At 44.6% G+C, this 13,596-nt stretch overlaps 1 protein-coding gene across 3 annotated transcripts in view; it reads right to left on the bottom strand.

The window, feature by feature from the left end:
• The window catches only part of LOC142579100 (cytochrome P450 3A14-like), a 46,949-nt gene that overhangs the window by 32,447 nt on the left and 906 nt on the right, over positions 1–13,596 (bottom strand). For all 3 annotated transcript variants that reach the window (XM_075688968.1, XM_075688969.1, XM_075688970.1), the window contains exons 2-4: positions 7,255–7,351; positions 4,677–4,729; positions 1,249–1,345 (exon numbers count right to left, since the gene is read on the bottom strand). In XM_075688968.1, coding sequence (XP_075545083.1) covers positions 1,249–1,345; positions 4,677–4,729; positions 7,255–7,351 — 247 coding nt within the window. The remainder of the gene's footprint in view (positions 1–1,248; positions 1,346–4,676; positions 4,730–7,254; positions 7,352–13,596) is intronic.

The raw sequence follows: 13,596 nt of genomic DNA, 5'->3' as shown, positions 1-13,596 counted from the left end.
TCGGTGCCTGAAAACGCTGGAAATCGTTCTCTCGTTTGCGGCGCACTCAGTGGCGGATACTCAGTGACCCACGTTGGTGAAAGGTTCGCTGAAGAGCGGCACATATTACCCATTGAATTCGTGGCCCAGTTCGCTAAAGTACTGGCGTGAAAGGCATTCATTTAAAAGCGCCACACACACCAAGTGCACTTGTGGCGCAGCCAGCTAATGCATCGGGTTGCTGTCGTTGAGGAACTCTTGTTACGTGGGCTCGATTCCGCCCAGTGTCGGAGAAACTTAAGGGATCTTTTCCGTCATTGCAGAGCGGCGCATTTCCAGGGACACATAGCCGGCTACCAAAGTTGCGTCAGATATACGCTCATTGAAATGCGCCACACACTAACTGGCACATACCCAGTGACCAAAGTTGGCATTGAACTGGTTCACTGAAGACCAGCGCAGACCGAGTGGCACATACCCATTCCTCCAAGTCGGCGCCAAAAAGTTTTTCGAACGGCTGTACTTTGCCCAGTACAGCATCTACAGTGACTCTACAATGATCCTTTTGTCATTAAAGGTTATCTCTCTCTCTCTCACGCTTTACGCATGAACTGCAGCGACAATATGCTAGCATGATTTCGTGGTTTTCGAAGTGAAGTCGCAAGTTTGGGCTGTTGAGGATAAGTTCTCAAAACGCACTTGTTTGAGTCCTCTGTTTTTGTTTTACGTCCCCTTAAACGAATGTTAATGTTTGCTTATTTATAAACAATTGTCTAGACGCGAGCATAATCCCTCCAGGTGTTCTGATGCCACGAAGAGTTAGCTGAACTTGAAGCCCTTCGTTCGTTTTCAACTCTTGTTATTTCCACGGCTTGGTCTACTCACGATAACACAGAAGTTTGTGCTATTCCAGAAGTCTAATATACCAGTCTAGCTCAACTTAACTTTCCTCTTTAATTAGCTATCTTTAAGCCACAAAGGATGGTTAGCCCCTTTTGGCTTTCTTGTGCTTTCTTTTTGTGAATGACTAAATATAGTTCTGTAATGTAACCGATGTAGGAATTCGCATTATTAAGCCTTTTAAATTTTAAATTGTTCGCAGACGCTTTCGTTCACGTAATAGACAGAATTGAATCCCTACAATTTTGTTCAGTCCTCGGCGAAGCTGTTCACAGCAATTTTACATCGCTTGTGAATCCGCAATATCTCCGTGTAAGCCGAAGGTGAACCCAAAGTTTCAACAAAACAGACAAATGAATCCTTCCTCACTCCTCGGTTCACGAAGTTCTGGAAGTTGCGCACGAACACGTCTTCTATAAAGTCGAGGTCTCTTATCACAACAAAGGGCACATCTCCATTGAAGAACCTGCGCAGTGAGGTTGTTAATACTTGTTAGTACTGTAACTAGAGAAACGCGCTCGTACAATGTCGAGTGCACAATAAAGACGGCAGACATGGGGCGATAAGCTAGTGCTAAATTAGTTCGGCGATCATAGCGGAAAATATTTACTGCCTTACTGTTAGCTACACATAAAAGTACAAATGAAATCATGTTTCAATAATTCTGTGACGAAGTCATGTGACCAGAAAGTGGAAGCCAGTTTCAGAGATCAGGCCAAGCTCCTGGCAGATTCTGGTTACCCGATGCGTGTGCTCACCTCTGTCGCGGATGGCTTAAGCAGGAAGCGTAAAAACGCATCGAATGGAAGCAGTGCCATTGCTAGAGCAAAGAAAGTTGCTGTGGTATCATACATTCATTGCATTTCACTTAATCTCAGAAGAATAGCGGCAAAATCGGGGGTGGACGTGGTTTTCTCTGCCCCTGAGCGTCTACAGAAGCTATGCAAACAGGTTAATACACAGAACAACAAAAGCCCCGGATGTCCTACTCAACATCGCAAACAATTTGTAACCTGCACTAATAACGTTGTCTATGCCCTTCCGCTTTCGTGCGGAAGAACGTATGTTGGTCAAACCGGCAGATGCAACAATGAGAGATTAAAGTAGCATCGATATAACTTCACTAGGGTAATCTCGGGTCATTTGGGTATTCATTGCCGAGATTGTTCCTGCAAACCCATGTTTGAAAGCACTTCCATTCTGTATAGGGCTCATACCGGGATGACAAGAGAGATTGGGGAGGTCTACGAAATTGCAAAATTAGAGGAAAGGTGCATGAGCAAGCCATCGGTGTCGCTATCTGAAAAGGAGATACGATTCCCCGGTTTATTTTTGTAATCATGCAGTATATGTTTTCACCATGCCTTGCACACGTGTACGGTTCATCGACATGCACCACGGTATGTTCTTTTTTGCTGTCACGTTTGTTTCCGCTCGTGCGGTATATATATACTGATGCGTGCGACAATAAAATTTATAGTTGAAAGTGAAAAAAAAGGAAGCGCTGTCTCTGTGTATCTGTTTCTTTCTATGTCCTCGTTCAGTCGCGCTTATACACTCTATCAAAGAGGAAAAATGTTTCACCATAATTCAGGTGTACTGCGAACTGCAACAGTACAGCGAACCAACGCTTATTATGCAATGAATATCGCTTGCATATGACACAGAGCTACCTGCAGATAAACATTTCTTATGTGTAAACTTACACATCCGTTGTATCATACAGTAATTTCTTTCCAATGCAAGTGGTTCAAATGTATTGAATGTATTACTGGATATGTGTTACCTTTACCGGCGTTCTCTATCGTGCACTTGCAAATATTTCTATAAAAATGGCGGTAAATTAGGAGAACGATGAATAAACGTATTATAGTAAAAACCAGTTTTTTGTGATGCAAGGCGTTCTTACGACGTAAGGCTCACTTCAGTCATGCCTTGTGAGCCAATAAACTGAGTTTAAGAGAGAGACACAACTTAATTAAATGTCCTTGCTGGGGTAAAAGGAGGCGGGGTCCAGGTGATTAGCACAAACGGAGCTCCTCTTCCTCAGGCGGTAGCCAGACCTTGAGTCTTGGTGTTGTCATCGGCGGGCCGGACTGCCCAGAGTTGGTCTTCTGGGCATACGTTGAGCAGCACAGCATGCCACTGCTCAGGCGTGGTGATTTTAAATGTAGGGTTGGTACTATGTTTAATGGTGTTTCTCGCTGCGGAACACGCCCAGGTAATGTGTGCGAGGCCGGCTCGAGCCGCCCCGCATGCTTTGCATGGTGGTGTGTAAACATCTGAATGGATGCAACTATACAGCGAGGGTGTGGGAATGTACGCGTCTGTAATAATCGCCATGTTGTTGACTGGCACTTATGGAGTGACTTGTCAGGAGCTGCATGGTTACTTCATTCTTGCCTTACGGGGATGCATGAGGATTGCGCCATACGTGACCATTCCGTCTTCTGCGTGGCTGCGCCAGGAGACGCAACCTCGTCTTCAGCCTACTGGGCTATGGGTCGCAGAGGGGGAGCGGAGGGGGGGGGCGCTGCTTCGATGACGGGGGACGCTCCCGGCAAGCGATTTCTCGGGCAGCATCGTGGGTGGCTTCGTCCTCGGCAAGGCTGGAATGGTACGGGGTGCAGATTGACTGAACGCTGCGGCGACGGGATTGGGATGGTCTTGATAGTATGCGGTTTGCTTGCGGTAAGATGAGTCCTCTGGTGAAGTTGCGGATAGCAGTCTTGGAGTCCCTAATGATGCAAGAGGCCGTAGTCGTTGCATAGGCTAAAGCGATTGAAGCTTCTTCGCCCTCATTGTTCCTTGTGCGGCGTAAAAAGCTGGTGGTGGTACTGGTATGGTCCGGCGCCGTGACCCCAGCTAGGGCCATGGTCGATAGTTGCGGGCACTCCGCTGCGTCGGCGTAAGCCATATGTGTGGTCTCCTCGTAATGTTTGTTAAGTTAAGGTCGGCGCGCCGCTCTGCATGGTAGGCAGCGTGCATATTGCGTGGTATTGGAGGGATGAGGAACGTGTCTCGGTTGTCCGGGGGCCTGAGGACCTTGGCTCCGGTCTGCCTAAGGTATTGGATGTCCATACGGTGAGTCGGATATGGCGCCCGGTCTTTGTTTGTGAGAGCGGCTTGTAGTGCGCACTGCATTGGGCCTAAATTAATTCATCAATGTTGTTATGTTAGCTTGTGATTCGCCGTCGACTGAGGAATGTGCAGGGCATGCTTGTATTCCCTCTTTATATTGATGTTAATCGTCAGTTTCTCGGCATTGGAGAAGCATAGGAAAAATGTTGCGTGCGCGGCGCGACTGATAATAAATGCTTGTGAAAGTCGCATCAAGTTGTCCTCTTTCATTTCTGTGTTTTCGGTGGCAATGCGAGAGATGGAGCCTTCCTATTTGAGTTGCTTGGTTTCTTGGACGTTGGATATTATGTGTTTTTTACGGTGTTCTTGTATACGCGCGCCTTGCGCCTGCAAATTTCCTAATTTTATCATCCCATCTAATTTTCTGTCATTCTCGACTGGGCCTTGTACTCACTTAAAGCCTGTGATTCCTAAAGTGAGTGTAAGGCCCAATCGAGAACGACGGACGATTATGTGGGATCACGAAATTAGGAAATTTGCAGGTGCAATCTGGAATCAGCTAGCGCAAAGCAAGGGTAATTGGAGATTGGTGAGTGAAGCCTTCGTCCTGCAGTGGACCTACAAATATGATGAGGATCATGATGATGATTATGAATGTGATGATGAGGATGATGGAGAAGGCCCACACTGATATCGGTCGCTGGAGGCAGCCTTACCCAAACACGTCGCCGTACTTGTCGAGCCACTTTCCTATAACCTTGTAAATTTCCTGCCAAAGATAAAAAGCGATAACAAATGTTCAGAGGGAATCGCGCTCTTGAGGCGAATTGAAATGGGCAGTGAAGAAATAATATAAGCAAATAAAAACACACTTTAAACTCCTATTACGCGAGCCACTTTATGGGATGTTGAAGAAGGTTAGTTGAAATAGTGCCGTTATTTTCTGTTCCTTAATCACTATCAGTTGTCTTTTAATTTATATTAGTTTCACTACACAAAGAAAAACACTATACGACAAATAAATACTGCCATACTCCGAGGAATATTTGATTCCCTTCACTCAATGATTGCGACTATCAATTATGAGATCACCTGGACCCCTAGATACGCTTAGGGAATTCCAGGTGATCTTGAGTATCCTTCATAGCCCCTGGAAGATTTTGAGCTTACTCTACTGTGGCAGGAAGAAAGCCCCTAAACTTACGAACAATGCTGACGAGCTCCCCCGCCGCAGTCTAAGTGAGACGAAGGCTGCCTGTCCGCAGCGCCATCCATTTGCAAGGTGGGACGGCTTGCACGAACATTTAATAAGAAAAGTAATAACAAATTTAAGAACACGTTCTTGTGCGGGCTAGGTGTTGTCTAGGAATAATTTAAGACCGTGTTCTTAAATTCGTTATTATTTTCGTTAATAAATGTTCGTTCAAGCCGCCCCAGGACACCAAGTACAACGTCCCGCTTAATGAGCTCTCTACAGGGTAACCTTTTCTGAGCTCAGCACTCTTATAGCTTCCTTTGTGTGTTTTTTTTCTTTTATGCATTCCCTTCACAAATCCGATAATCTAGCAGAAACGACTCTCAGCAGCGCAATATGAACTCCCTCCAATAGCGCTTCGTTCGAGCAAATGAAGAGCGTGGCGTCGACGTCATAGACACCGATTGTCGATTAACACCTCGCACCACCGGACTCTGGCATGGTTCTGGGTACAGAGCATTTGAGACAATAGAGGGAGGAGAAAATTTATTCGAGAAGGCCAGAGAAGCCTGGCTGAGGTACCCTCCTCTTTGGTCTTCGGACTGCAGTACGTATTGACTAAAATAAAAGAATAACTCGTCTAACCTGCTATTCTCAACCGGCATAAAGGGAAGGTTGTGGTGCTCGGCCCTGCATTGTTAAACGCTGCACTCATTAGCCTCTCTAGCGGGCTTCCTGGTACTCCACACAACATTGCGTACCAGAACATCTGTATCTGGGCTAGTGGTGCTACGCTTCCGAAATTGCGTGCAGGACTGTACAACGAACTGTGCATTTTAGTGCATGAGATGAGCCCATCGCAAGACCCTTGGTGCTTGTGGGCACGCAATTCAAGTATTATCTGTTCGCTTGCCTTAAAGCGGCTCTGGCGTAGAGGGATTAACTGAATAGCCTTAAAAAGTGAGAACGTTGGTCCGATCGCAGGTCAGATAACTTCGTTTACGGCCCACCGTGCAGCGTCTGAGTCAAGTAGTCACTAAGGAAGGAACTCAAATCGGCGCATTTCCTAGATTGTAACGGCTGTTCGCAATAAAGGGAAAGTTTTCGGGTCGACAGAACTACAGTTCATCAACAGTCGCATAGTTTGGAAGGTAAGGAAACGTCTATGAATTAATTAAACATCACTGTTACAATACAAACATGTTATCTTCATGATTCTGGTTCTTCTTAATGGTTATGGTCTCATTAATTTCGATTTGTTTTCTTGTCCGCGTGAAGAGCGTTATACTATGTACTTAAATAACAAGGCTTAAGTTTACTTATGTATACTTATTGCTGTTTCGTTTATTTTTTAGCGATTCCTTGGTGTACTTCTCTATGTTTCTAAAATTGTACAAGTTCCAGTACTGCATCTCTGCTGAACATTAGGTTTGTAGAGTCGTTCAGCTGCCCTGACGTAGCATTTTTCTGGAAGCCCTCCCTCTCTATTGTAGGACGCGAAAGTAAAATTGAATTGAGTTTACCCAAACCTACACATGCGCAAGCATCACGTATTCAGCACTGAAATGTATTACTTTATGAGAATCTTGCCAGGACGACAATCGACTATAGAATTAGTGCAAGTTGGCCGCGTCGCAATGAACTTACTGTAACTAATGCGCAAAGGGGACGAGGACACAGACAGAAAATTAGCGACAAGGACGCAGCGCTACATCATTGTCGTTATTTCTCTGCTTGTGTCCTCGTCTGCTGTCGAATTATTTACAATGAACAGTCGACTAATTTCCAGCCGAGGAATAGATCGGTGCCTTGTTTCATCGCAGATGCCGTAAATTAGGTTTGTGTTGTATTTGTAGGCTGTTTTTCGAGGTCGAAAAAAAATGAACTTAATACAGTGAGCAACGACAAGCAAAGTAACTCAGCAGTTCCTGAATAACTGTCAGATAACTATGAGTTAAAGTGTGCCATGAACACTCTCGACACAAGCGTACGTAGCAGCACCCTCAAACAGACGTATCCGTCTTTACAGACTTGATATTAAAGTCGACTGAAATATAAAACAAAAAATGATGACATATAAACGTGATCCCAGAACTTACCATGGAATGGTATTCTCTGATGTTTCCCCAGATCAAGTTTGGCTTCGGTCCCGGAATGCCCAACTCATTGAAGTAGTTAAAGTGCTGCCACCGCCAGCTTTAAGGAGAGAAGGTGAGCTCTGTTTATTCACAGGAGCGCTTTGTGATGCAATAAAAATGTGCCTTTAGTGCCTATAATCCCGAGCTTGAAGCTTCGAATCCAAGGATTTGTAGCTCAGCTCAGCACCCTGATTCTAGACGACAAAAGTTATTGTCTCTTCTGTATACATTTCATATTGTTATATTGATACGGCAGATGCGACAGTTTATTAGGCCAAGAAACAACGGTCGTAGAAACCAGCATAGAGTGTGACGTGTGTAGATGATGGGGGAGCAGTCTTGCTTATGTATGGTTCATATGCGTACACTTATATGTGCTAGTGAACTGCAACTAATGCACATATCAGCTACACTGATTTTGTAACACGCATGAACACGCAATGAAGATTGTAGTGTGTGTCACTGCGATATTCTTCACGGAGTGTTTGCAGTTACATAACATTACTTTTACAGGTCTGCCACCTGACAGGTTTGCTATCTCTCTCTCTCTCTCTCTCTCTCTCTCTCTCTCTCTATATATATATATATATATATATATATATATATATATATATATATATATATATATATATATATATATATATATATATATATATATATATATATACAGTTGAATGCCAGGGAGGTTAGCCAGAGGCTTTCTCCCGTTGGCTACTCTGCACTGGGGAAGGGGCAAAGTGTAATGAGAAATGAAAGGAGGATAGAGAAAAAAATTCGTGGAACGCGCAAGCGCGTGGTCGTCGTTCAATTAATCCCGAACGGTAACATATGGGCTATTGCATTTCAAGAAGTGCAGCAAAGATTTTGTAGCTTTGTGCATCCTAGGTGCACGAGACCACGCCAAAATATACTCCCGTGTGAAAGGTGCATTAGAATCCCCAAAGCGGAGCGTAGAACAGTCCTGCATAAATATTACGAAGGGTGTACTCGCAAACGAGGTGCTTCAAGTTTTTTTCTGAACCACATGTGTTGCACCTGAAAGAAACAAAGAAAAGGCAACACCTTTGCCCTGGCTACGCATTTAAGATTGGCTCACGTCGAGTAAGAACGGCTGAAGGTTGACATTTTATGTATGGCCGCATCGCGTGTACAGCCTCCCGCATTTTTAGCTATATCGCGCGAGCGTCCATCACGCGTCATTTTAGGGCCTTAAAACGGCGACGATCAGTGAGACCGGCAGAATAACACTCAGGCGCACTAAGAGCTCGCCTGTGCATGGGTAGTCTAATACGATATTCCCTTTAGGATGACGCACGAGAATATTGAAATGCTCTTGCGTCATATAGCTAAGAATGCGGAACCCTGTACATGCGCCGGTTTGTGAAATCTGTTTGCGCTCACTTTGACATGCGGACAGTGCGGACAGTGCAGGCGTCTAGGCGCAACGAGGGCCGACAGCTTCGTGTGCGCTATAGCAATCACACGATTGCGAGTCAACCGAGTTCATGAAGGGAAACGTCACTATAACTTTTTTGCGACAGTTAACAGCTGCTCAGGACAAGCGCCTCTGCCGCGCGGACTTTCGAATAAACAGGGTACCCGGTTCGCTCATCATGTTAGGCTGAGTCATACTATTGTTGCTCTTAAAGTTGAGAACGAGCATTCGCGGGCGCAGGGCCCCAAATCGTCTACATCCTGTCGTAGAAGAGGTCAACGCACTCATGGCTTGCGATCTTATGCTGAAAGGTCTCTGTACAGACCTGTCACGGCTATATTTATGCTACGTCGCCCCAGCTATATTTATCCAAGACTACAAAAAATATGGCGCTACACTGTACCAGACGCGACTAACGACTTGTAGGCCATTTATGGATAAAGTCACTATTATTGAAGCAAAGTTTGCTTCGCCTATCTCATCATGGTTTCGCTCCATTGGTTGGTCGGCCGGTCGGTTGGTGGGTCGGTCAGTCAATATCTTGAAGGGTATATTATACATATGATATTACACTTTCACGCGATAAAAGCACCAGCAAACCGGCTTATACAAGGTGTCCAACGTAACGTCAGCCAAGAATTTAAGAATGAAAGGCGCGTCAGAAGCGAACTGAACCGAACGCGTGCTATTCGCAATGGCCTATAGTAACTCTGACAATGTTTTGTTTTCCCCATAACTCACTAATTAATCAAGTTTATTTGCTCAACATTTCTATTATTGGATGAGGACCCCAAGTATGGTAGGTAAACTTGTAGAGCACCTTCAGAAACCACCGATCGAGTTGTTTCCTTTACGATGCGTCTCACGTGGTCCTTTTTTCCTGGCTGCAAAAGAAAGCCCGCGAAAAATGAAAAAAAAAATGCTACATGATGGAGCGCTTGCGCAGCGCTATCGTGCTGCTCTCAAACGTGTGTTCCGTGAACAAGGTCGGCTCCCGTCGAATGATGGCGCAAATGCGTGCTGCTGGCCGAGCGCTGCCGATGAGATACAGAACGCCCTGCCGCTTCCTCGTCGCCAATCACAATGGACTACTTGGACTATTCCATCGTAGGAAACCGACCATGGAGCAAGTTCACGACGCACATTTATATAATTGCAAGCTAACCAACTGATTTACTAACGAAACAAATAGGTCATTACTAAACTAATTACCCGACTAATAAATAACTTGCTCACTCGTCTAACAACTACGTTAAGTAACGTAACAAACTACAGTAACAAAAGCAAACCAACCAATCAACTAATTATATAATAATAAGTAAGTAACGCACCAATAAACTAGCTAAATTAATAAAGTAGCTAACTAAACTAATTAACTAATCAAAGTAAGAAAGCTAACCAACTGATTAACAAAGTTATCTAACTGCAATAACAAAATTATTCGCTATGAACATACCTAACTACAATAACTAAGCAAATATAGCTAACTTACTAACTAATTAACTAATAAATAACTAACACACTAAACTAGCTAACTAAATATATCCGACTTGTCTAACTAGGCAAAGCGAGAGACAACCAAACGAACCACTTTGTGCAAGGAAGGCTATTAGGGGGGTGAGGGGCGGCGTCAATCATAAAAGGGTGTCTTGTGTACCTTAAACAAAAATGCACCGCACATTAAATGATTTTTTTCAAGAGTCCCTGCTGCATGTTCAATCTGTAAACATGCTGAAATAAACGTGCGAGAGGCGCCTATCCTCGTGTAAGATTTGCATGATCGCGCACCGCGGCCATCTGGCGCGGCAGATTGCTCATCTTCTTCGCGCCGCTGTGCGCCGCTGGTGCCACGCCTGTCCCTATACAAAACTTTCGGAAACGTTTCATGACCATATGAAAGATATTGAATGACCCTGGTACTACGGCTGAGGAAGCGCCGCCCAAAGTTCCATCCAAACATGATCGTGGCGGTCGATACAAAGTCTGTATTGGCGAAGCGTCAGTTTATTGTCGTCAGTGGTTGGCTCATGTCCACTGGGGCGCGCGTAACATAACTTCGCGGTGCTGAACCAGTGGAATGGTCATCAGCGACGGAAGGAGTACCTGCCATATGTGCACTGCATGTGTATACGCCGCCAACCATGGACAAGAACCTCACTATAATCTGCAAATGCATATTTAACACTAAAACGAACTCGCCGTAACTATTACATAGTCATTATTAATTAGTCTGCGGAGGCTAGAGCGTCCGCTATACCTAAGCCCCTATCACCATGCTTCACGTTGAATTGCTTCGCTACCCTTTGCAGAAGCCCTATGTGTCGGTGAAGAATAGAAAAAGAGCATCTACTGCAGAAGGCAAGGAGGGCAATAATGAAATAATGCAGATGATTTTAAAGCAAAGTAAAAGAAACATTAGGTAGAACAAAAATGGTTGATTGAACACGCGATTCGAACAGATGACCTCCATGTCGCGACGGCAATGCTTTGGCATGGGGCCACAAGATACGAACGGAGAGCAAGCTTATTTTGAAGTATTTATTCGCGGTTAAATAGTCCAGGTAGGCTAGGGACAAACGGAGCCAAGCGTATTCTCCTTCATTGTGCTGTAGTATCCAGGAAAAGGCAAATTTCGACAAAGAAGGTCCCATGCAAATCTCTGTTCACGTAGCAGGGCATGCTCAGAAGGAACTACGTCACTCCAGCTTCTTCTGGTAGGCGGCGCTAACGGTCTCGGATGCGTATACCGCTCCAGCACTCTTACCAGCCATGACGCGGACTATACGTCTAATAACGTGAAAGCGTGTCATGTGGTTGCCACATTAGTTGAAGCCACGAAGCCGTGTCATCACGAAAGAACGCTAAAAAGCAAAGAATGCGGTAGCTTGGCGGAGTTGATAGCTGTTTACTTCTATAGTGTTCACAGCGCCTACATACCTGAAAGGAAATAAGGGACAGGCAATGAGCGAGAGTCCTGACTTAAACAAAATTGTGCCATCGACGACGATTGCCTATGTAAATAACGTTACATTACACGTTACGTACATTGCCAATGTATGTAAAGAACGAACGAACGAACGAACGAACGAACGAACGAACGAACGAACGAACGAAGAAACTCCCTGACGAGTGAGCAAGGTGAATGAACGAATAAACGAATGAACGGATGAGCTAGCCAACGAACAAGCAAGTGAAAGAACGAACGAACTAGCGAAAGCTTATGGCGCGATAACCCCCCTCCCTTCGCACCCATCTTTCGCCCTTAACCGCAACTTGGTTGCGCCAAAATTCGCGTCCTTCCTATCGGTGCCTGCGCATGGCAAGTCCGACCTCCGACCACTCCAGCAACCACGAAACCGGTCGTAAGAGGCAAAGAAAGCTATTCGCTTTAAGTATTCTTGAGTTTTACAGGTCAAAACCACTATCTGTTTATGAGGCACGCCATTGTGGGGGACTCCAAATACATTTTGACCTCCTAGGGATCTTTTACGTGAGCCTAAATCTAACTAGACGAGCCCCTTTTACTTCCTTTTTCCTTCATATTTCGGAGTGGGGGGGGGGGGGGGGGGGTCGGCGGGTGCTGTTTGTTTTTTAAATCATTTTGCAGCCATTAAATTAAGACCGCCGCGGCTGGGAATGAACCTGCGATCTCGAGCAAGAGCGCTGACTTTCATGTGATTTTATTAAGGCGAAAGCCTTTCTAGGCTCATGCTGAAGTTCGTGTCAGCAGACCTGACGGCTGGATCGTCCTCCGAAGCGTCATCACGCCATATGCAGACAGATGAAAGACAGATTAAAGAAAGAAAAATGAGCGCTAGTGACAGTTAGTGAATGGTAACGTTATTATAGAGATTGGTAGAGGTTAATAATGATTCATAATGACTAATAATGAATACTAATGACTCCGTAATGACCAATATGTCTAACGACGACTTTTAATGACCGCAGTTGATTAGAAATGACTAAAAATGTCTAGTAATGAGTAGTAATTACTAAAAGGACCACTAATGACTTGTAATAGCTACTAATTGCTACGAAATGACCAAGCAGTCTAACAAAAAATTGTAACGACTGCAAGTCATTAGAAATCACAAAAAATGCTTAGTAATGACCAGTAATGACTAATAATGACTGAATGACTTGTAATGACTACTCATGACTATGATATGACAACAAGTCTAGCGACGGCTCGTAATGACCACAATTGATTACAAATGACTAGATATGCTTAGTAGTGAGCAGTAATGATTATTAATGACTGAAATGATTCGTAATAACTAGTAATGACTACAAAATGAACAATATGTCTAACGAGAACTTGTAATGACTACAAATAATTAGAAATGACTAAAATGCTTAGTAATGACCAGTAATGTCTAATAATGACTGAAATGACTTGCAATGGCTACTAATGGCTAGGATTTGACCAACATGTCTAACGACGGCGTGTAATGACCACAATTGATTTCAAATGACTAAAAATGCTTAGTAGTGAGCAGTAATAATAAATAGCAGTGAGTAATAAATAAAAGAAAGAAGAGAAAGAGGAGAGGCAAACAGAAAGAGGCGAATGATAAGAGGAAAAAGAGTGGGCTTTCGCCGTTCACCTTTTAGGGGAGATATTAAGGGACCCTGTAAGTTTTTGCCGGAAGAGCTGAATTTATTGTCGTGTGATCAAGTGGGCATTAAAGTCCAACTCCGCGAGAGCATTTTTGTTTGCGACAGCGACGAGCGACGGCTTCGAGCGACGAAACCGGCCGACGCCCGAACAGATCGCTCGTTTTCGTTTCGCGATCGCTCGGCTTTAAAAATCTAGCATTCGTCGCTCGTTGCGCGAAAGTGCTATGCGTGACACACCAATCGCGCGA

The sequence above is a fragment of the Dermacentor variabilis genome, chromosome 4 (assembly GCF_050947875.1).
Source record: "Dermacentor variabilis isolate Ectoservices chromosome 4, ASM5094787v1, whole genome shotgun sequence".
Classification (NCBI taxonomy): domain Eukaryota; kingdom Metazoa; phylum Arthropoda; class Arachnida; order Ixodida; family Ixodidae; genus Dermacentor; species Dermacentor variabilis.
The sequence above is the reverse complement of the archived record's forward strand: the minus strand, read 5'-3'. Positions and strand labels throughout refer to the sequence as shown.